The sequence below is a fragment of the Miniopterus natalensis genome, chromosome 7 (genome assembly GCF_054644295.1).
Source record: "Miniopterus natalensis isolate mMinNat1 chromosome 7, mMinNat1.hap1, whole genome shotgun sequence".
NCBI lineage: Eukaryota > Metazoa > Chordata > Mammalia > Chiroptera > Miniopteridae > Miniopterus > Miniopterus natalensis.
In genome coordinates this window covers 16,135,472-16,157,397 of record NC_142087.1, presented here as the reverse complement: position 1 = coordinate 16,157,397, position 21,926 = coordinate 16,135,472, and the positions used below count along the sequence as shown (strand labels likewise).

The 21,926-nt window shown below is 48.4% G+C and overlaps 1 protein-coding gene across 1 annotated transcript; it reads left to right on the top strand.

The window, feature by feature from the left end:
- The first annotated feature begins 8,242 nt into the window (after positions 1-8,242).
- Positions 8,243-21,417, top strand: LOC107539329 (signal-regulatory protein beta-1-like). The gene is made up of 7 exons (XM_087818571.1): positions 8,243-8,306; positions 10,378-10,689; positions 11,781-12,098; positions 13,837-14,142; positions 17,777-18,103; positions 19,162-19,271; positions 19,885-21,417. Exons 1-7 carry the CDS (start codon positions 8,243-8,245, stop codon positions 19,900-19,902), a joined length of 1,455 nt encoding a protein of 484 aa, XP_087674697.1. The 3' UTR covers positions 19,903-21,417.
- Positions 21,418-21,926: the final 509 nt, after the last annotated feature.

The following is a 21,926-nucleotide window of genomic DNA, read 5'->3' as shown; positions in this document are numbered from 1 at the left end:
AAATTCTGAGGGAAACAGGCCTTTAACGTGAGGATTGATGCTAATCTTGCTGGGAGTTGGGCTGCATGTAGTGCTTGCTGTGGCTCTAGGTGCCCTGGGCTTTGAATGCCTTTGCATTCTTGTTTTCCCCTCCCTTCTTGGCTCTGGAGTGCCCCTTTGCATTGGTCCTGCCAGCCCGTGTCCTGCACCTCTTTCAGCTGTAATCACTGTTATTACGCTGGAGCTTTACTAGTGTGGTGTTTGAGTGGGGTGGAGGGAGAGGGTCCTCTAACCTTCTAATTAAGGTTCAGGTTTTTAGTGGGTTTGCCTATCATCTCAGGAGTGTGGCCCTTTGGAAGAGTTTCTGTTCCTCTTCCCCGGGTAGAGCTGTGCCTTCCCCGGCTACAACATCCTAGCCTATTTCCTCTATTATCTATGGTTTTTATATTTTTTCCCCTCTTGGGTGAAACAGGAAGTCTGGGGAGGTTCCAGTTCCTTTTGCCTTAGCTGCCAGAAAGTCTCTGCATGGCCCTCTGGAAAAGTCCTAGCTGCTGGAGTTTAGGGAGATGGGTCTGAGAAGGCTTCACCATGGCCTTGCTTTGCCTCTCTCTGCTTGAGTTACATGGGGTCTCTGTTAGATCCTCACATTGGAACTCAGTGAGGTTCCTGGAGGAAAAATCCGCAAAAGTATGAGGTCTTCCCCACTCCTCCATGATTGGGGACCCCAGGGGCTCCTGACTCTTATGCTAGTTCCCACTCAGCCTTCAGCAATTCATCAGAATTACCACTTAAGTGTTCCCACCAATTTATGGCATTGCTACAGGGAAGCCAATCTTGGTGTCATACCTCTTTGGATGCACCTGGCTCCCCTAATTTTTGGGTGGCAGTTTGCCTTGCAACCTCAGTCCTCTGATGGATTCAAGGAAAGTCATTGATTTTCAGCTTGACCAACTTTTTCTTGTAAAAACAGGAGTAATGGCTTTCAAGCTCTTTACATGTTGGAGTTGAAACCAGAAGACCCTATTGTGACCATTTTTATATCAATATACCACAGCAAGCAAGAAATATTAAGGGTCACAAAATCATTGAGCTATAATCTTGGAATCATAAAGACTTTAGCACATAAACTCAGAGTTTTGCAACTGAGAAGTCATAAATTCTAAGAATAAAAATTCCCCAGATTGAAAATCTCCATGGACTCTCCACTTCTTCCAGGCTGACATGACGTTAAACATTTTTCATTATCTGTCCCATTCCACCTCTCCAGCCTCACTTTCACCACCTATCCCACTTCCCACCAAATCCTGCCCCCCACTCCCGTCTAGGGGACAAACTTGACATCACACTCGGGTTCCAGCCAAGTCTCAAACTAACTGAGATTCCTTGGTGCACCTTGGACATTGTCTAGAACATGGCAAACCCTCAACAATCATTTGTTAATCAGTGAAAAAAATTATAAAGCTTATATCGTAGCATGGATCACACAAAAGTATTAATGGTTGCCAATCTCTATCATGCGCCTAATTTGTGCCTGATACTCTTCTAAGCACTTCATTTATAGTGATTTGTTCTATTTTCATAACTTTATGTGATAGGTACTATTATTTTTCCATTTTAAAGATGAGGAAACCGAGGCATAGAGAGGTTAGCAACTTGCCCAAGGTTACCCAGATGCTATGTGTCAGAGCTGGTCAAACTCAGGGAGCTTCATCGATGGGTTGTAATTTGCCAGGTGCTGTGCTAATGCTAAACGCATTACCTACATGATCTCTAGTCTCATGAGAATTCCCATTTAACACATGAAGAAACAGAGGCCCAGACAGGTTAGGTGAATTTCCCAGGGTTACACCGCTAGTAAAAGCTGAAGCTAAAGTTCAAGTCAGGTCTGCTTGCTCTAAATTCCACACTTTCTCATTTTCAGCATGGCTTCTGGGCTGTCCCTTGAGGAAAGGAATGTTTTAGCCCCCTTGTCAAACCATCAGACTCCTACTCTTCCTTCAAGATATAGTTCAAGGGTTCCTTCTGCTGTGATGCTTTCCCTGTCCTCTCTCACCCCACCCCAGTTGCCCCAGTCAGTCCCTTCCTTCTGGCGACTCCACCCTGCCCTCAGGGGGCCTTGGGTTCAGTGATGGCTCTGCTGGGGGACCTTGATGAACCCTTTGTGTCACCATCTGAGCCACGATTCTTTTGTCATCTGCAAAATGATGCTAAGAAAGTACCTCCCTCATAGGGTTGGATGAAATACGCACCAGTCTTAGCCAAGTGCTTACCGGAGCGCTTACCACACTGTATTATAATTACCTGTTTAAACATCTGCCTCCATCACTCGACTGGAGGGCAGGAACTGATTCTGACCTATATCTTTGCCTTAGCACCTAGTATGGCTTAGAACAAGTATTATATAAATGTGAAGTAAAATGATAAAAAATATGTAAATGAATCTTAGACTCCTACTCTCATAGTTTCATATATAAAATCTAAGAACGTTGCTTCACATAACTGCAAAGTTGGAAGGATCTTAGAGATCAACTTCCCAAGGCTTTCAATCTTTTTGACAACCACCCACAGTTAGTAATACACTTTATATTGTCATGCAGTGTGTGTGCGCACGTGCTCATGCGTGTGCACACGTGCTCGTGCGCACGCACACACTGAAAGTTTAAAAAAAGGGCATTTTCTCTTACTATGTGGGATAAACCCAGACCTTTTCTCCTGTCTTCTCTTACTTCTCTCCTATCTTTTCCATTTTTAAAAAAATGCTGGTTTAGTTTCATTATATTGATATCATGATGCATGATTGTGTTGTGTCCTATGGTTTGAAAAACGCTTCTCTAATCCAACTGCTCAAGTCAGAATCTCTCTCCACCCTCCCTGACAGGAGTCCTATACTTGCACACCCTGGGAAGGAAAGTTCCCCCCTCAGGAGCTAAGAGGTTTCATTACTGGATGGCATTAATTGTCAGAAAGCCCTTCTTTCTGGTGACTTCCCCATCCGTCCCCTCTGGCTTGCTGTTTCTCTGGCTGCATGTTATCAAGCTTACTTTACCTCACTGCGCGTCGCTTTCTTCCCCCTGCTCCCACACATGTGTCCGCCTAAGTGTCTAGAGCCACTCTTTGGGCCTTGGTTTTCTCCTATCACCTCCTAGTATTGCACTTGTTTGCTTTCATGGGGGTGAGGGTCACTGGAGACAATCCATCCTCAGTGGCTGAAGTCTTCAACTCCTGCAACAGCAAAGTTTGTTGGGATTGGGTGGATATCGAAGAGTGAGCAAGGGTGGTGGGAGGGTGGTACTAGTGATATCAGGGACCCAGATGCCACAGAGGGGTCCCGCGAGGGTCTTCCGTCCTGGCACGCAGCAACCTGAGGGGCCTCCTGCCCACCTCCCCACCAGGCTGCCAAGTCATGACTGCTACCTCGGCAGGAGTTTGTCTCCCTCACCTTGGAAGGACAAAGGCAGGTGACAGCACAGACCACATAATGAACAGTGCCCTGTGCAAACTGAGAATGCATGGCCCCTTGTTCAAAACAATTAAGTGTTTCCCGACAGGAACAGCAGAGCGGCAAATTAAGCTTGAGTCCCTCTGAGTGGGCTCTTTGCAACTGCAGGGGCCATGCACCCATGATGCCCACCCTGGCACCCTGCAGGAAGCAGGCTCAGCAGAGGTGAGTGAGTGAGGCCTAGGCCCAGGCTGGGGCCCCCAGCGCAGGATATGAACCCAGGCCAGTGAATATTCCAAGAAGAGAGTCCTCAGGGATCACCTGGCCTCAACTCCTTCATGTTCAGTTGTGGAATCTGAGGCCCAGAAAGATGGCCCAAAGTCACCCTGCAAATTGGTGCCAGAATCCCCTGGGACCCTCCCTCTCTTTCCTGCCATTCTTTCCTGAATTGGTCTCACCCTATGCAGAGCTTTGGGAACCTTTCACATGCTGATGACTTGCAAATGTCTGTCTCTCTCCCCACCTTCCCTGTCTCCTAACCTCCAGACCCCTGTGTCCAGCTGTCTGGGCTGCAGTGGCCTCTTGCTTCCTCTCCTCCCCCTACCTCCTCCCGGACCCTCCTCCAAAGCCACCCCTCAACCACCAGAGTGTGAGTTTTTAATTTGCAAATTGGATCCTGTCACACCTCTGTCCTCAGCCCACTCATGCACTGCACACAAATCGCAATCTAATCTCTTCCTCCGCTCCCCGCCAGGCCTGAGATCAGGCCCTGTGGCTTCTCCCGCGACCCGCCGCCCCCTCTCCCTGTGCCGCCCTCACAGTGACCTTACTGTTGCTCAGCCTACCCAGCTCACACCCGCCCTGCCTGCTGCATCCCTTCTCTGGAGCGCTCCCCAGATCTCCCATCCCTCCCCCCTCCATTCAGGGCTCTGCCCCCTGCCCCTCCCCTGGCAGGTCTTCCTGAGCACCTGTGTCAGACTTGCCCCATCGCTCTCTCCCCTGCCTTCTTGATTTGCCTTTGTACCAGTTAACCCTCCCCGAAACTATATGGCATATTTGTTTCTTTATTTTCTGGCCTCCCCTCTAGAAAGTAGCTCATGTAACTTCGCTGGAGGTGAGGACCTGTCTTGCCCACTGAGCGATGGCTCAGTGCCTTGAATGGTGCCAGGCACACACTGGCACTCTCTCTTAATGAGGAAGCTGATAATGAAATGAATTTGTTTAGCAAATGTGTTCAGAGGCTTTTCTGTGTCAGGTGCTATGCTGGGAACTGAGGACTCAGACTGGAGCAAGTGGACAAGCAACGGTCCCTACCTGCAAGGAGTTGGGCCACTGTTTTAGGGAGACACAGAGCTTTGGAGGAGCAGCAGGGTGACAGGGGTGGCTTGTCCAAGCTGAGTCTGAGCCCTATCTAAGAAGATGGGGTGAGGATGAAAGATAATGGGTTCTTGCAGCAAGTTGGATTTTAGATGTCAATTTGCCATTTGGGGTCTTAACAGCCCCACCCCTAGAAAGTCACATGGGAGGCGTTAACAGGTGGAAGAAGTATGAAGTGGGGGTTGCATTTCTTAGGATCAAAACTCACATTTATTTAGCTCCATTTTAATTCTTAGGACTTAAGACCTTATATGCATAAGACTGAAATAGTCACAGGTAGATATCACTCGCCTCTTGCTGCAGATGAGGAAACTGAGGCCCAGCTTTGACCAAGGGCCTGTGGCTAGTGCAACCACTTCACTGAACTGCGTACGCTTTGCAGGGCTGTCAGCCTGAACTGGTTTTACGTTGATGTCCCTTTTCTGAAAAGCCTATCCCTCTTTGCTCCTCTCAGCCGTTAGGTCAGGGCTGGGATTCACATTCATGACAAGGGCTCCTGGGACCCCAGACACATAAGAGGTTCAGCTTACAGGCTGCGGAGATCCACTTCCTGTTGGCACTGGAATCAGGAAGAAGGCTGGCTGGGCTCCACTCAGAGGAAACCAAGCCTCACCCAGTGGGCATGTGGCCCAGCCTGGGTGAGCCCTGTGGGTACCTTGGCATTCATACCACCTCCCAGAGGATTCCAATCTCCCCACTTCTCTGAGCTTTCTAGCCTCACCCAGCAGGTGACCCACAGCCACCTACCCCCCTTCAGCCCCACCCTGCTGTCACCAGTCTCTCCCTTCTATGTAAATGATGTGGCTGAAGTTTCAGGGGCCCAAAGGCCAAGTCACTGCCTCCAGGAAGCCTTAGAGAAGGCTTTCTCATTGGTAGAGCTTCCTCCTTTCCCCACCCTCAGAGCACCCCATAATTCTTGTTTATTTTTCCAAACACCCATCCATCCAACCCACAAGCATTCATTGAGCACATACAATGCTCCTTCACTTACTCATAGAAACGAGCAAGAGCATGGCCCCTGCCCTCACAGAGCTTACTGTCTATAAGGAAAATTATGCACTAACTGCCAATTAAAATTACATTACAGCTGTGGCCCTGCCATGCGTCAGGGTGGGAAAGAAACACTTCACCCAAGACCATGCTGTCTAGCTTGGCAGCCGCTAGCTTCCTGTGGCCACGGAACACTTGAAACGCAGCCAGTGCCAAGTGGAACTGAATCTTAGATTTTATTAATTTTAATTACTTGAAATCTAAAATTTAAAACTCAAGCAGTATAAAAAATATACGTGGGTCTTGTCGTTAAACACAACTGTGGGATTACATTTCACTTTAGCTGTTGAAAATGTCCAAGGCCAAAAAGAAAAAGAATGAAGGCTGTCACGGTATATTTATATTGTTTACAGGTCGAAATGATACAATTTCAGACATTGGGTTAAATAAAATATATTAGTTAAAATTAATGTCACCTGTTTCTTTTTACTCTTTTAGTTTGGGTACTACGAAATCTAGAACCCTCTGCTTGGCTCCCTCTGTATTTCTAGAGACAGCTTGACAAGAGCAGAAAGTCCTCCAGGGGAGTTAACAGGTGGGAGGAGCGGAAAGGGATGGATGGGGGAGTTGCACTTCTTAGGAGGAAAACACACTCATTTAGCTCCACTTTTATGCTTAGGACTTTAAATCTTATATGCATAACACTCAGTCACAGGTAGATGTCACTCGCCCCTTGCTACAGATGAGGAACCTGAGGTCCAGGTCTGACCAAGGTCGCGTGGCTGGTGTGACTGCTTCATTGAACTGTCTGTACTTTGCAGGAGGCCAACCTGAACTGGTTGTATTTTTCTCTGAAAGCATTTTCAGCTCAGCTCTGTCACATTTCTCCTGCAGAGGGGTCCGGAAGGGGTAGAGACAAGTGGCCTTTTGTTCCTCCTCCTACCTGGGAATTGGGTCCCGGGTGTGGATCTTTTGGGGGGCCCTGTGTCCCTGTGTGTGCAGGAGTGCCCTTGGTGCCGCTCTCTCCTGCATGAGCTGACCCAGCTCCGCAGCTCTGGCCCCTGCAGTCCACGCAGCAGTCTGCTGCTTTAGGGGCCACTTGAGTGGGCTGCCCGCAGGATGCCCTAAGTTTTGCCACACTCCTCCCTGGGGCGTGGGGGGCTCTTTGAGAACCTCAGCCCCCTGCAATTCTGCCCGGGGGAAGTTCAGGCTGCTCCCCTGCCACCCGCCTCTCTGCCTGCCTTTTCTTTTCAGTTCCTTTTTCTCCTGCTCAGGGCAGCAAGTCCACTGTGTGCCTCAGGACACACTTGGAGGAGAAGCCACCTCCTCTTCCCGCAGCACCCCCCCATCTCCAGGAGTTATCTTCTTGGGGTGCCTTGCTTGACTGAGGCGACGGTGGCCTTGTGAGGGGAGAAATTCTATCGCAGCCTCCCCGAGGCTGACCACTCTCACCCTCTACCCCCTCAGGCGAGTGCACAGCGCGTGGGGGAGGTGGGGTGGCTGTGGCAGGGTGGGTGGGGCAGCGCACACGTGGGGCTTTGCTGCTTCTTAACCAGTCCTGAGCACATACCCGGTCCCAAAGGTTCATTCATTATTCTTGAGCACCTACTATGTGTCCAGCACAGTGCTGGGTGCTGGTTACTGATTACTGGAGTGTTTGAAAGACAGCAATCCTCATGGCTAATCATTTTCATTGGAAAACAGATAAAAACCAAAAGTAGGTACCTCGGGGCTAGCCATTGGGAAGCCAGATAGAGTGGGGGGGGGGGGTCAGGAAAAACCAAGGGGTGAAGCCAGGAAATGATTAACATTCTCCTTCCCACAACTTGGAGCCTAGTAGACAATTCTGGGCAACAGGACAAGTCCTGGCCAACACTGTGTGAGTTTAGGGAGGGAGGTGATAGGGCGGGGTTTCAGTTTCACCATCTATGTGGTATATTTGTTTTATTTGGTTGTATATGTCCAGGCTCACTTCACCAGTCCCTCCCAGGCCACATCCTGTCCATTCTGCAGTCCCAGGAGACATCCCTGGGCCTGGCCAGAGCAGGCCCTCAATCACATCTCCAGCAGGCCTTCAATCACTACCTCAGAGGGAACTCTGCAGCAGGAGACAAAGGGAGCCAGGGCAGGAGGTGAGGGGAGCCAGGGCCTTCCTGCTCTGGCTGGCCTGGCATGAAAGAGTCAGCACCCAGGCCCAAGGCAGCAGGTGCCTCCCCAGCTGGAGACCTCAGACCTGAGGGTTTGGGGTTTGGAAGGAAGCCTGGGCCACAGCAACCACTTCTCTCATTGTGGCTCCCACTGCTGCTCCAGGCTGGGGATGGGTGGGTGCTTGGGAGGCGCAGGCCCTACCCAGGCCCTACCCAGGAGAGCAGGCAGTGGTTTCTGGGCTCATGTAGAGAGCCACACTTCTGGAGGTTGGTGCCCAGCACAGACCAGCGACGCTGTGAGCCTCCTGCCATGACTGCCACACTTGGGCAGGCCCTGGGCTCCCTCCTGCCCACTCTTCTGCTGGGACTCACAGGTGAGTTCTGAGTGCTGCCAGCAGGAATCCTCAGATCAGTTAGGGAGGCTTCGAAGATACCAGATCTAGCCACCTCGTGTTGTGAGGGGAGGCAAGGGGGACTGAGGACCAGGCTGAGCCGTGCACCTGCCTCCCAGGGTGCTGTTTTGCATCTTTTCCTCAGTATGGACCCTGTGGGAAACAGAGATGATGGGAGTCTGGGGGTCAGGAAGAGGAAGCTGTGACACGAGGATGAGGGGCTAGGGGTAGTGATCAGAGAGTAAAGAGGACCCCACCTCCCACCCAGTTTCTTCTATGTCAGCTCTGGTCTGGGTGACCACCAGGTCTAAGTTAGAGAGGGTGTGAGGGCGGGAAAGACAGAGGGAGAGACGAACCCCTGAGTGACAGAACCTCTGGCGTTGTGGGAAGAGTGCTGGACCCATAGTCCGATAGACCGGCTTAGTACCCCTCCTTAGCCACCAATAGGCTGTGTGATCTTGAGCCAGTCACTAAAACTCTCTGAGCCTCTGTTTCTTCTTCTGGAGAGTGGGGATGACACCAGCATTCCTCAGTTGGGATATGGCTACAGATGAGCTCGCACACCTGATAGTGTTTTATAAACCACAGGGTGCACTGCACGGATGGAGTGATAATTATCATTAGGGTTTACTCAGAAGAGAGCACTATGCAGAAGGTCCCAGAGCTCACTGCTAAGAGGACATGCTCCTATGGCCCCGGAGCTTCCTTCCATCACCAGTCACCCTTGTGTTATCATTACTGGTTTACTTGCCTCTTTCCACACATACCTGAGCAGATGCTCCTGGGAGCAGGGGTCCTGTCTGACCCACCTCTGTGTCTCCAGCACCCAACTGACATACTGGCTCAGAGCAGGGGCTCAAGGGATGCAGTGAAGACTTGGAGAGGTCTTGGCTCTCAGCTCTCTGCAGATTGTCCTGAGGGGAGAGGGAAGAGTCTAGTTCCTGGGATGACTCTAGGAGACAGATCCTAGGTTAGAAGCAGAAATACTTTGTCACAGTCCTGGCTTTGTGAGGATGGAGGAAGCTGCCTCAGGTGGAGAGAGCTCCCCATCCCTGGAGGCGAGCAAGCGAGGATGGATGCCCATCGAGGCCTCAGGAGACACCTGGAGGAAGAGAAGGGCCAGCTATCCTTGCCTCTGGTGATCCTTGAGTTCACACTTATGTCCAAAATGGAAATCCTGATTCCACACCACGCCTCTCCCATTCCAACTTGGTCCAGCTTTCTCCCTCTCGAAAACTAGCACCACCATCCACACAGATGCTCAAGAGAAAAACCTGGGAGTCACTTATCTATAATTCATGTGTTTCTTATCTCTTACCCAGCCTATCACCAATTCCTGTTGGCTCTATCTCCCAAATGTATCTTGGGTCCCTCCATTTCTCAGGATCCCAGTCCAAGCACCATCGCCTCACCTGATGTCTGCCACAGCCTCCTTGTTGGCCTCCCTGCTCCCAAATGCCACCCTCCTGCCCATTCTCCACACAGCAACCCCAGTTTTCTTCTAAAACATAACAAGATCACCTTGCCCCTCTGCTTAAGATTTCCCATGGCTTCCCATCAGAACAGGATCAAGAACGTCACCATCACCACGTCCCACAAGCATCTTCTCCATGTGTACCTCCGCCCACAATGCTGAAATCCTCCAGACCTCTCAGTTTTTCAAGCTCTCCCTGCCCTAGGTATCCTCACCTATGCTCCCCACTTTCTAGAATGTTATTTTCCTGACCCTTCTCATGCTGGCTCCTATCCATTCCTCAGTTTCAGCTCAAAATGTCACCTCCCTTGGCAATCTTCCTCCTACTCTTCTAGAATTATTCCTCACAGCACTTTCTCTCTCTGTACTCTTTGGGTTCCCCTTAATTCATTGAGCCCCATTTGCAATTATATATTTGCTTGTTTACTTGTTATCATCTGTCTATATGATCCCCGGGGCTAGAACCACACACGGTGCACAGTAGGTCCACAGGGCCTGACAGCAGAGGCGCCTCTGACAGACTGTTGAGAGCTGGATGTGTCCTGCTGTCGGTGTGCAGATAAATGCTCTTTTTCGTAGCTGGGCAGCCCTTCATCACACTGATAGGCCCGGCTCAGAGGGCAGCCCCTGGAAATTCAGTGCCTTTCAACTGCACCGCTGGGGCCTTCAGCTCCCAGGATTTCAATGTCACCTGGATGAAGGACAGGGATGAGCGTCCAGCCTCAGCTCAGCACCTGGTGACTGACGACAAAGGCAATTACTCCGTTACCAGTAAGGTGTGGGTGACACTGGTGCACCAAGATGTCTCATCAAAGATCACCTGTGAAGTCACCCACAAGGACCTGGCAGAGCCCCTGCGTAAGACCATGAACCTCTCCCAAGTGCTCCGAGGTGAGTGGGCAGTAGGGTAGGGGGAGTTGTTTTCCCAGCAGTATTGGTTTCCAAAATCTGCCACCCGAAGCCCCATTTCACTAATGGGCAGCCAGAGTTCCTCAGTGCCACGGCTGGTCACCTAGTATAGCCAGTAAAGGCACAGCTTCCAGAGGCTGACCTTCTGGGTCTAACCCCTGCACCACTTCACAGCTTGTGTGATGTTGAGGAAGCTACTTAAGCTCCGTGTGTGTCAATTTCTTCTTTGAATGGAAATAAAATGAAGACCTACCTCACAAGTTTCACATGAGGATTAAATGACTTATTCCTTCTAAAGCACCTAGAATAGTGCCTGGCACACAGTAAGTTGTTTATGAATGTTTATTATTATTATCTGGCCCAACTTTCTATTGCAAACATATTTGTTCAATTAATATCATTGTTATTATTTATTAATTTTAAATACTTATAATTCATTCAGCAAATGAATATCGACTATGGGCCAGGCACTCTTCTAGGTGCCGAGAATACAACAACGGATACAGTTAAGTCTCTATACTCATGGGCACTATAGTTTAGTAATTATTATTATTAAAATCCTCACTGGAGAATATTTTTTCCATTGCTTTTTAGAGAGGGTAGAAGGGAGGGGTGGAGGGGGAAGGAGAGAGAGAGAGAAACATCAATGTGAGAGAGAGACATGGATTGGTTGCTAGCTGCACAGGCCTGGACCAGGGCTGAGGACTGAACCTGCAGCTGAGGTATGTGCCCTTGACCAGGAATCAAACCCAAGACCCCTTGGTGCACTCCAGCCACTGAGTCACACCAGACAGGGCTATTTTAGTAATTCTTAAAATTATACTTCATGATACGAGGTATTTCAAACGTACAGAAAATAATATCCCAGACACCCATGTGCCTTACCCATATTTAATGACTATTAACACCTGACTCCATTTGCCTTACACTGAGCATACAGGAAAAAAAAATATTTCTTTAAAAAAAATAACTGATGAAAGAGTGAGAGAACTTCTTGTGGTTGGTTCCTAGGAGAGAAAAACATGTGGGCAGGTGTGATGTCAACAGATGTTTCTTTCTGTTCCTCTGTCTAGTTGTCCCCACCGTGAAGATTACTGCCAAGCCCTCTGAGGCATACACCGCCCATCAGAGCGTGAATCTCACTTGCCTCGCCAGCTACTTCTATCCCCCCCACCTGCATCTCACCTGGATGAAGAACAGGCATACCATCCAGACCGTGTTGTCCCCCCAGGCCACGAGAAACTCAGATGGGACCTACTCTCTGGAGCACACGTTGCAGGCAGAGGCCACGGTGGCAGCGACCGAGTTTGCCTGCTGGGTGGTCCAGGATGATCAGCCCCCAGTCCAGGCCAACATCACCCTGCGGGTTCGGGCACGCCACGGGGGCAAAGGTGGGTGTAGCCTGCCGCCCAGCCCCCCTGGGCAGCGTGGCCGAGAGGGTGAGGGTTGAAAACGCGGGCCACCTGCCTGGGGTGCAGACAGTGGTCGGTCAGGGACTCAGGGCAGTGCTGGGTGAACATGAAGGAAGGGCACCTGGGCTGGTGAAAAAACTCACCACTGAAGCCCATTCCCCCCCCGCCCGGCCAGGGAGAGGCGCGGGGCTTCCCCTGCCCAATCCCACGCTCTCTTCAGGTGGCAAGTGCCCGCTTTAACACTCCGCTGCAGGCGCCGACGTCCCTTCTAGGAAGGCTTTTAATCAAGACTGGCTCCGCTGGGAGTTTCTGGAGGCAGACAGGGCGGCTGCCGGTGCCAGGTTCTCACTCTCTCCTGCCCAGTCCGCCTCCTCTTCCTCCTTGCTCTGCCCCCCGCCCCACTCTTCCCCCCCACCCCACTTTCTCCCTCCGCCTCCGGGTCCCCGCTCCGTCTCGCCCATTGCACCCTTTGCGTCCTCCGACGGCTCTGTCCACTAGGGTGCGCTGTCGCCAGCGGCTCAGACCGAACGCGGAGGGCGGCGGTCCCCGCTCCGCGCGCGAGAGCCGGGCACGGGCGGCGGGGCGCGGCGGCGGAGGGAGCGGAGCCGGGGAGGCTGCGGTCGGCCGCCCCGCCAGCCCCCGCCAGCCCCCGCCAGCCCCCGCCAGCCCCCGCCAGCCCCGCGTGGGCGGCAGCTCGCGCGAACCGCCGGGAGCGGGCGGGGAGGGCCGGCGGGCCGGGTGCGGGCCTGGCGGTGCCGCGCGGCCTCCCCGCTGGGGCCCGACCTGCGCCCAGCGCTCCGGCCAGAGTGCGCCTCCTCTGCCCGCTGGAAGGGGGAATGGTCTCTATCGCCATTCGATTTCTACAGGCCCTAGTTTCTTGACAAACGGAAATATGAAAAATGTTCACCCAGAGGGATATTCAGATTTGAATGAAAACTGCGCACTGGTCCTTTCGGATCAGAGCGGGTTACGCTGTGTCTTCACTGACCCGCCCCGCAGGGCCTCGCTCTGAGCCCGCCTCCGGGCGTGTCCTTGCTGCAGGCAGCGTCTGCGGCCCACCGCCGCCAGGTTGCCCCCAGACCGTCGCTCGACCCGACCTGCCCGTGCAGCTGCTCCCAGTGCCCTGTGGTCGGGCGGGGAAGGGCAACTTCTTTTCCTGGCATTTGGTGTTAGCATACCTTTGCAGCTACACCTGCCCAACCTGGCCCAGAAAACCATTCTTCAGCACCCCACCCTGAGGCACTGCCAGCTCTGTGCCTCCGTTCATGTTGGGCTGATGCCCGCAGAGCATTCACTGCTGGGGTCCCCTGTAGTTTCATCCGCTGGCTTCTGATATCAGCTTCAGAAATGAACTCCTTTTAGAACAGGAGTGGGGAACCTTTTTTCTGCCAAGGGTATTTATAACATCATTTGCGGGCCATACAAAATTATCAACTTAAAAGTTAGCCTACTATATTTGGTCAAATATTTAATTAACTCACCCCTGATGTGATGGCTGGAACTGCTTCTCTTTGGTGAGGTCTTGGCAGGGTCAGACCAAATGATTTTGCAGGCTGTGTATGCCCTGTGGGCCGGACATTCCCCACAGTTTTAGAATGTAATCTTTAAACCCAATGACAAGGAGCCAACGAGGCTTCTTGGTAGAGATGCTGAGGATTTGTTCTCACTGGGATTTGGGCACCTTTGCGCCCTCTCACAGGAACATGTCTTCTCGCAGGTAGGGGGGTCTTTCACACCTTGCAAGGCCCCCTTCAGCGATCTGAGCCGGGCACAAGCATCCAGCTGATGTACATGTCCACCAGATTGTCCACACAGCAGGTCACGGTGACCTGGGTGAAAAACAACCACACGCTGCTGAATCCCCAGACCAGTGTCCACCTCAGTGGAGACACCTACAATGTGACCAGCAGTGTGCGCATCCCCCTGCAGGCTGATGATGTGCTCTCCCAGGTCTTCTGCCTCGTCTATCTCGAGTCGAAACTGGTTCTCCAGGAAGCTGTCAATCTGAGCCAGTACCTCCGTGGTAAGGAGTTTCTCTTTGTTCAGCGGGGCTAGTTGGGTTGTGGATGTCTCTGAGCCTCAGTTTCCTCACCTGAAAATTGGCACATCCCTCACTTGTTTATAGCAAAGATTCAATCCAAAGATGCCTGCTGAAGACATGCCTTCCTCATATTAACCATGCAGAAGTAGCAACTGTTTGTTGTTATTTATTATTATTATTACTATTCACATCACCCCTCAGAACTCAGTTATCTCATCTGTATAATGGAGACAAAATACCTTTCAGGAATAAATCATAAATTTAATTTTATTATTATTTTATATGAAGAGGAAATAAAGGGCTTTTAAACTTCTAAATTTAAGGGACTATGATGTCTTCTGCTCATTACTCATACCTGGATAAGAGCCTAATTTTTCATCTGGTATTTTTAGTCGATTTTTCTGGCCTGAACCAATTCTTGACAGGTATGTAAATTCAGTGAGGTCATAACATATCATGCCTGGAAGGATGTTATGTCTTCATGATCATCCCATTCTTAATGACAACTGTAAAGCCCAGAGAAGGCAAGTGAGTGGTCCAAAGTTGCACAGCAGTAAAATTAATTCCTTACATGTATATAGGACTTTAAAGTGTACAAAATATTTTTCTCTTTACTTTGTGAGCTCTTATCATGAAAGTAAACACGTCATTTTACATGGATTAAACTATTGATACTAACGCCTCAAATGAGCACAGCACGTGGTCAGAAAACACATTCGTGGGGGTGACTTATTTACTTATTTACTTATTTACTGCCTGGTACTGTTTGTCCAGTTTGTGGTTTATAGAAGGAAGCTGAAGTTCAAAGTAGGGGCAGCTTCCTGAGTGTATAAAGCTGGGGGAGGGGTATTTGACCTGAACTCTGGCTTCTAACACTGCTGCTTACAAGCTGTGGGATCTCCTGCTAGTTGCTTGAATTCCCTCAGCCTCAGTATCTTTGCCTGTAAAATAGGAAAATGATCATTCGGGTGTCCTCCTGAACTAAGTTTTTATCATACAATTCCCTGAAGTTAGGACAGTTGGGTAGAGAAGCAGAAATCATAGAAAATGCAAGTATTCACAAATGAACTGATTACTTATAAAATGAGCCCCCACTCAAGACCCTTCCTTGCTCAACACTGTGCATCTCAGGTTGGGTTTCCTGTCCCAGAAATGCCTTCGTGGGTGTCTTTATTTGGGTTCCCCTGAAAGCAGAGCCTGCAACCAGGACTTGGGTGCAGGCGGAATGAGGGATGGGGGGAGTGAGACACGGAGGGCCGGACACCCAAGAAAAGGGGAGGTAGTGAACTGGGTGTCCCTATGGATGACTGAGGCTCAGCACCACTGGGGACTCTCTAAGGAACTGTGGAGAGTATTTCTCAGGGTTGTCCCCACAAAGGAGGGGAGGCTGGGATGGGCCTGGGTGAGCTGGGTGGTGCTTCAAGGTTATGAAGGAACCTGGAGCAGAGAGTCAGGGAGGCGTTTCAGGCATTGGAAATGGGGAGTGGCGCCACCCAGCACCACTGCCAAGCGCTAAGACAGTAGCTGGCAGAGGGAGGTGACTGGTGGGGGGAGGCTTGTGGAGCCCCAGAAACCCTCTGCTCCAGGAGGCGGGTCTTGCCTTGATTGACTTGTGGCAAACATCAGACCACACTGCACACACAGAATCCACAGCCGCTGCTAAGTGAAGTCAGAGACCTGGCAAAGGTTATTTCAGAAAGTTGATGCAAACGATGTTGGGGAACTTCTGAGATCACAGGCAAGGCCATGGAGTGCTTAAAGGTGGAAAAATCAAAACAGATCTGTGGTTCCAATGGTCCTGGGGGCACCTCAGAGAGAACATTGATTAAAAAGGGGCCCTGTGAAAACTGACAGAGCACTCGAGTAATTGTTCAAGATTTCCTGTTAATGATTGTGCTGTGGGTGTGAAGTTTAAAGTGAAGGATTTGTTGATGCTGTACTATATGATTTTGCAAAAAAAATTATGCCAACTTCCTCACACTCCCAACCCTTGCTCCTTCTAAGAGTTGTGTTAACACAAGTTAATAAAATTATTTTTTTTATTATTGAAATATTTTCCAGGGTGAAGTTTCAACCAATTCCTTTTTGGCAATTTCAATGAAATTGAGCTCCGATTTTGCATAGGTTCCTTCTATGGGGCTTTTTGTTTTGTTTTCTGATACCAAGTAGCTTTCTGTGTTTATCTCCTTTGGTTTTGTGGAGATTGATAGGATGAGGTAACGCATGCTCACTACCCCGAGCACTGCCATGCAGTGATGGAAGCAGTTACCATCAGTTGTGCCCAGTCTCTACCTTCTCACACTGCCGCGGGCACCGGATGGCCAGGGGAACTCGCTGGTGGCTGCAGTGCGCTGTCTGAGCATCTCCACCCTTTTCTTGGTCCTTGCCACCATCTAGAGCCCATGACGCTCGGCACCACCCCAGTCACCAGGCCTTCGCCCTGGCTTTCTCCTTCTCGGGGTCCTGCTCTTTGCTTGGTATGAATTTCTGCTTGTGTGCTGAAGGGGAAAGACTGAGGATAGATCGTGACCTTTGGGGATGATGTCTTGCTGTGGCTGTCCCACTCATTAGCATCATCATTGATGGAATTTAATAGTGGGCTGAGTATGGAGAAAGGATATTTTGGGGTCAGATACCCTTAGTTCCTTCAAACTGCACAACACAAGGAATTACTCTCTCTACTCTAGACTCAGAGCTGAAGTCTGTCGTCACTAGCCCCGTGAGAGCTGATCTCACCTCAGACAACTTCATAATTTAAGAGTCTTGAAAATAGAGGGGAAGGAAGTGACTTATGCAAGGTCTGGCAGTTGGCTGCGGTGTCAGTGCAGGGACCAGAATCTGTATCTCCCATCCCTTGGTGTACTGTTAGAACTATACCATGCTATGTACTCCTGTGAATTGTACTGAAACATTTCATGTTGTATAGTATTTAAAAATCCTCCAAATTTTTCTCATTGTGAATACATTCTCTTGCACAACTGAAAGTCTGGTTGAAAAAAGTCTGGAAGTCATTAGATCAAAATTTCAGAAGCCAGGAATCTTAAATTCCACAGCCTTAAAGTTTGGGTGTCAGAATAACATAATAGTAAAACATACTGTCTCTGACATAATCCCAACTACTTGTGACCTTGTGCAAGTTGTGACAGGTGTGCTACTTAACCTCTCCTAACCCATGTTCTCTCTTATGTAAAACCTTAGTATCTGAGTCATAAAGATTTGGAGTGTATGAATCTTCAAATCTTAGCATTACCAAGTCATAGATTAGTCAACTGGTTCATAGATTCTTAAATGGAATTCGTACTTCATCGTTTCATCTTTAATGACCAGAATGGAAAAGAGAGGAACAATTAGGATGGCTTTCATCTTTCCCATCTATCCGCCTATCCACCACCCACCCATCCATGCATGCATGCATCCACCCATCCATGCATCCATCCAAGCACGCGTTCGCTCATGCATTCACACTCTCATTCATCACGCATGGACTTACGCATGCATCTGTCACATAAATCCTCCTCTGTGACAGGCCCTTGGAAGATGACCCCATCCTCGAGGAGCTCCCAGGCTCCCACAGTAGACTTCCTAGAGTAATTGTCCGCTTTCTCTGGGCTGTCAGTTTCCCCTACAGTGACAGTTTCCCAGGCTTCACCCGTCTCGGACTTGGCGGCCATTACTTGCCATGTGCGGAGATTCTATCCACAAAGTGTGAATCTTACCTGGCTGGAGAACTGCGATGCATTCAAGGGAGCTGAGCGGTCCACATCCAGGCAGAATAGCGATGGGACCTACACCCTGGAAAGCTTGCGATGGGTGAACGCGTCCGTGCAGGGGTCTGAGAGGGTGCTCACCTGTATGGTGCAGCATGAGGCACGGACTCCCGTCCGGGCCCACCTCATACTGTTCCCAGCAGCCCACGCCACGTACAAGCCCATTGAAAGCCCAGGTAAGCCGACCTCTTCTCCTGTGGGCAGCGGGGCCATCTCCCTCTCCTGAGCGGATTCCAGAAGGCATTGGGAGGGGGGGTAATTGTTAGTCTTGCCCAACTTAAGAGTCTGTGAGTCCTTGAATAACCAGAATGGCTTCTGGCCTGTGTCTTCCCTTAGATGTGGCCATCCTGAAAGGTTCTTTCATTTCTGAGGAGAGACAATCTCCCAGCTCAACCTCCTTGGAAATTCCCGAGAGCTCAGCTTGGGATGCTCACTTACCAGTTATTCTGAGATGGCCTTTAGCAACGATTTCTTGGTAAAATAGTGTCTTTGGGTTATATATGAAGAGACTTGTCTATCAGCCTTACCCTGTGAACCCCATGATGTCTGCTCTAATGACAGCAGGCTTTTTCATTTAATTCTTGTACAGGTACTTAACCTTTCTGTGCTTCAGCTTACTCATCTGGAGAAGAATCTAATGCAGTGTAGATGGGTCAAATGAAGGTTCCTAACTAATAGAGTCCTTATGAGGATTAAGTGAATTAATATATATAAACTCTACATATATGTCTGCAGTAAATGTCAGCTACTATTATTATTTGAATTCCAACAAAATTATTTTAAAGTTTAATTTACAGTAATTATAGCTTTGTAAACTCAGGGAACCAAGTCAATTATCCTCTCAGAGCCTCAGTTTATTAATCTATAAATGGTGCTAATGATACCAACCTCCTAAGATTGTATAAAAGGTTAATTTAAATGACTACACGGCTTTGAGGATGCTGAGCTTTATACCTCTAGAGGTTTGTATCTCTAGACGCTGGCACACTGGCTGGTGTGTGACAGGTGCTCAAAATCAATATTTGTTGAGTCACTTTCAAGGTGAAGCTAAAAGATCAAGGTCATCTCTTATTTCCAAGAAGAAGCTGAGTGTAGAGGAATGAACATGGGCTTAGAATCAGGTAGAAATGGATGCAAATAGTGGTTCTGAAACTTCCTGGCAGTATGACATTGGAGGAGGTACGTAAACTCACAGAGCCCCAGCTGATGTCTCCTTGTGCCCGCTGGTATTTAGGTACAGAGATGACTGCCCTTATCTTTGTGGCTTTTCTCCTGGGCCTCAAGGTGCTGCTGGTGATCAGTTTCACGGTCGTCTACGTCCACAGGTGGTGGGACCTGCGACAGGTAAATTGGGGGCAGGCCTTAGTCCTTAGGGAGGGATGTCAGGGCTGTTGTCAGGGGCTGGCAAGTGGAGTCCAGGGCACTCCCACAAAGTCACATGGTCCCCACAGTGGCGATCCAGCCTCCAGAAACATTTGTGAACACTTATTTTCTTCAGACGTCTCCTGGAATTCTAAGAGCTCTGAACTCGCATGCATTTTTCAGTGCCCTGGAGTTCAAAGGTTTTCAAATTACATTCCTTGGGACCTCAGAGGAGGGAGATCCAAGGTGTACAAGTGGGATGAAGGTCAAACCTTTGAGACCCAAACTCCAAAGAGTCCCTCCATAAATTACTATTTATTTTAGTTTTTATATGATATATGTTTGGGATGAATTAGGAAGTATTGGCAAAATCAACTAATAAATCTTATGTAAGCGACTTTCAGGAGCTGACTAGCCGTGAAGATGAATGTGGCTGTGGAAGAGAGTTCAGAACTCAGAAAGAAGCACTGAAGTGTAGTTTTTAGGGGCTTCATTTCTGATCTGCACCATGAACCCAGGCCAAGCAGAATGCCTGTCACTTAGCAGATGCTCAATAAATATTTGTGAAATGAATAATGAATGATTTTTCCTACAGCTCCTGCCTGCCCTGTGATCCATTGCATCCTGCCTTCCCCAAAAGGCTCAATTGGAGAGAAGAAACTTTACATGTTTTAAATTTTATATAAATGCTATTATACTGTATACAACATTCTGGAACTTAATTTTTATGCTTAACACTGTTTTGTGTGTTTTAATAATGTTGATATATATAGCTATATTTTATTAATTTCCTACTGCTCTACAGTTTTTTCTTGTAAGATATGCTACAATCTATCGATGCTTCTCTAGATGGAACTGAAACTTTATTTAATGTCCTGCTAGTGCACCTTGGCAACACACATTCTATTTTTGTTTCCTTGGCTAAGCCATGAACTCTAAGAGCTCTGAGCTGTCACACATTTTGGGGAGAGTCCCTCTTGTTCCTCTTGTTTGGGCCATAAGCAACAGTGTTGGTATCATTTGGGAGCTTTTGTTATACAAAGATAAGCTTTAAATTTTTTATCAAGTTTTGCTCTTTGATTTATGCCTCTGACCTAGACATGTTTTTCTGGTACCTGTGTCTATGTGTATTATAGGTGGTAGGGATCTTTTCTTTTTCGATTACAGTTGACATTCAGTATTATTTTATATTAGTTTCAGGTGTTCATCATAGTGGTTAGACACTTATATAATTTACACAGTGATCCCCCAGTAATTCTAATACCCACCTGGCACCATTCAGAGTAATTACAATATTATTGACTGTATTATATTCCCTAAGCTGCACTTTACATCCCCACAACCATTTTGTAACTACCAATTTGTGCTTCTTAATCCCTTGACCCTTTTCACCCAGCCCCCCGGGCCCCTCCCATTTGGCAACCACCAGTTGTTCTTTTTCTTCCACAAGGATGAATTCTAATTATCCAGCACTCGGTGACCCACACTGCCACCTTTGCCATATATCAAGTTTCCGTACATATACGATTTTCTTTATGAGCTTTCTGTTGCATTGAGCTACTTGTCCATCTCTCTGTCAGAACAACCCTGTCTTAACGAGGATAGCTTTATAATAATTTTGAACTTCTTTTGGGAAAATCTTCTTGAGCTAGTCTTGACTCAAATGCAGTTTAGAATGACTTTGTCGGGTTTCACGAAAAATCCTCTTAGAATTATTATATAATTGTGTCGAATTTATATATTAATATTGAGTTTTCCCATCCATGGATATAATATACCTCTATTTACTTAGGTTTTTAAAAGACTTTCAATTCACAATTCACATAAATTAATGTTCTTGTGCATCTCTAATTAGAGTTATCTTTGACACTTTCTAGTTTATAGGATCTTTTAAAATCACAATTACTGTTCTCAGTGGGTTTTGGCTACTCTTTAGGATGTTAATTGATTTTGACCAGCAGTCTTACAACCAGCAGCTTATAAAACTCTTACTAGTGTTAATAATAGTCTGGGCATTCTTTTTTTGTGTAACTCTTACAACGTTAATCTAGTTACCTAGAGTTGGTTTCTACCTTTATTAAAGTTACATATGCACACGATTGAAGAGTCAACTGGTTCTACAAGTTCTGCTTGTGAAAACCGGGTCTCCCTAACCTCCCACAATTTTTTGCCTCTCAGAAGCAACCATTTTCAGCTCTTTTAACTAATTATTTTAGCTTTTGCTGCCACATCTCATACAGCATGCTTCTATTTCTCATTTTGATTTCTCACCCTTCGGCATGATTTATGGCCCATCCACTAAGGAAGATGGGACATAAGGTTCTGTCACTCCTGACCTCGTGCCCCACATGCACACAGTCTATTCCACCACCCTACTATCATTGTTATAATTCTGAATAACTGAATAATCAGTGTCTACATTATAATGACCATGAAATTGGCATTTACAGCTGAATTTAGTAACATTCCCTTCTTTGCTATGTTGATCCCTCACGTGTACATTTGTGTACACACCACCATGGCAGGATGCAGACCACAGAGGTCTCCCTGGGCTAGGCCTTTATAGTGACCCCATCCTCGCTGTACCACTCTCAAATGCCAATCTGCTCTTCATTTTATAATTTCCAGAATGTGATA

What these genes read in the sequence shown, in the direction of transcription:
- LOC107539329 (XM_087818571.1), top strand. Translation starts at nt 8,243, where the DNA reads ATGACTGCCACACTTGGGCAGGCCCTGGGCTCCCTCCTGCCCACTCTT. An exon ending in TCTTCTGCTGGGACTCACAG is followed by an intron (nt 8,307 to 10,377) that starts GTGAGTTCTGAG and finishes TCTTTTTCGTAG; the next exon opens with CTGGGCAGCCCTTCATCACA. An exon ending in CCTCTCCCAAGTGCTCCGAG is followed by an intron (nt 10,690 to 11,780) that starts GTGAGTGGGCAG and finishes TCCTCTGTCTAG; the next exon opens with TTGTCCCCACCGTGAAGATT.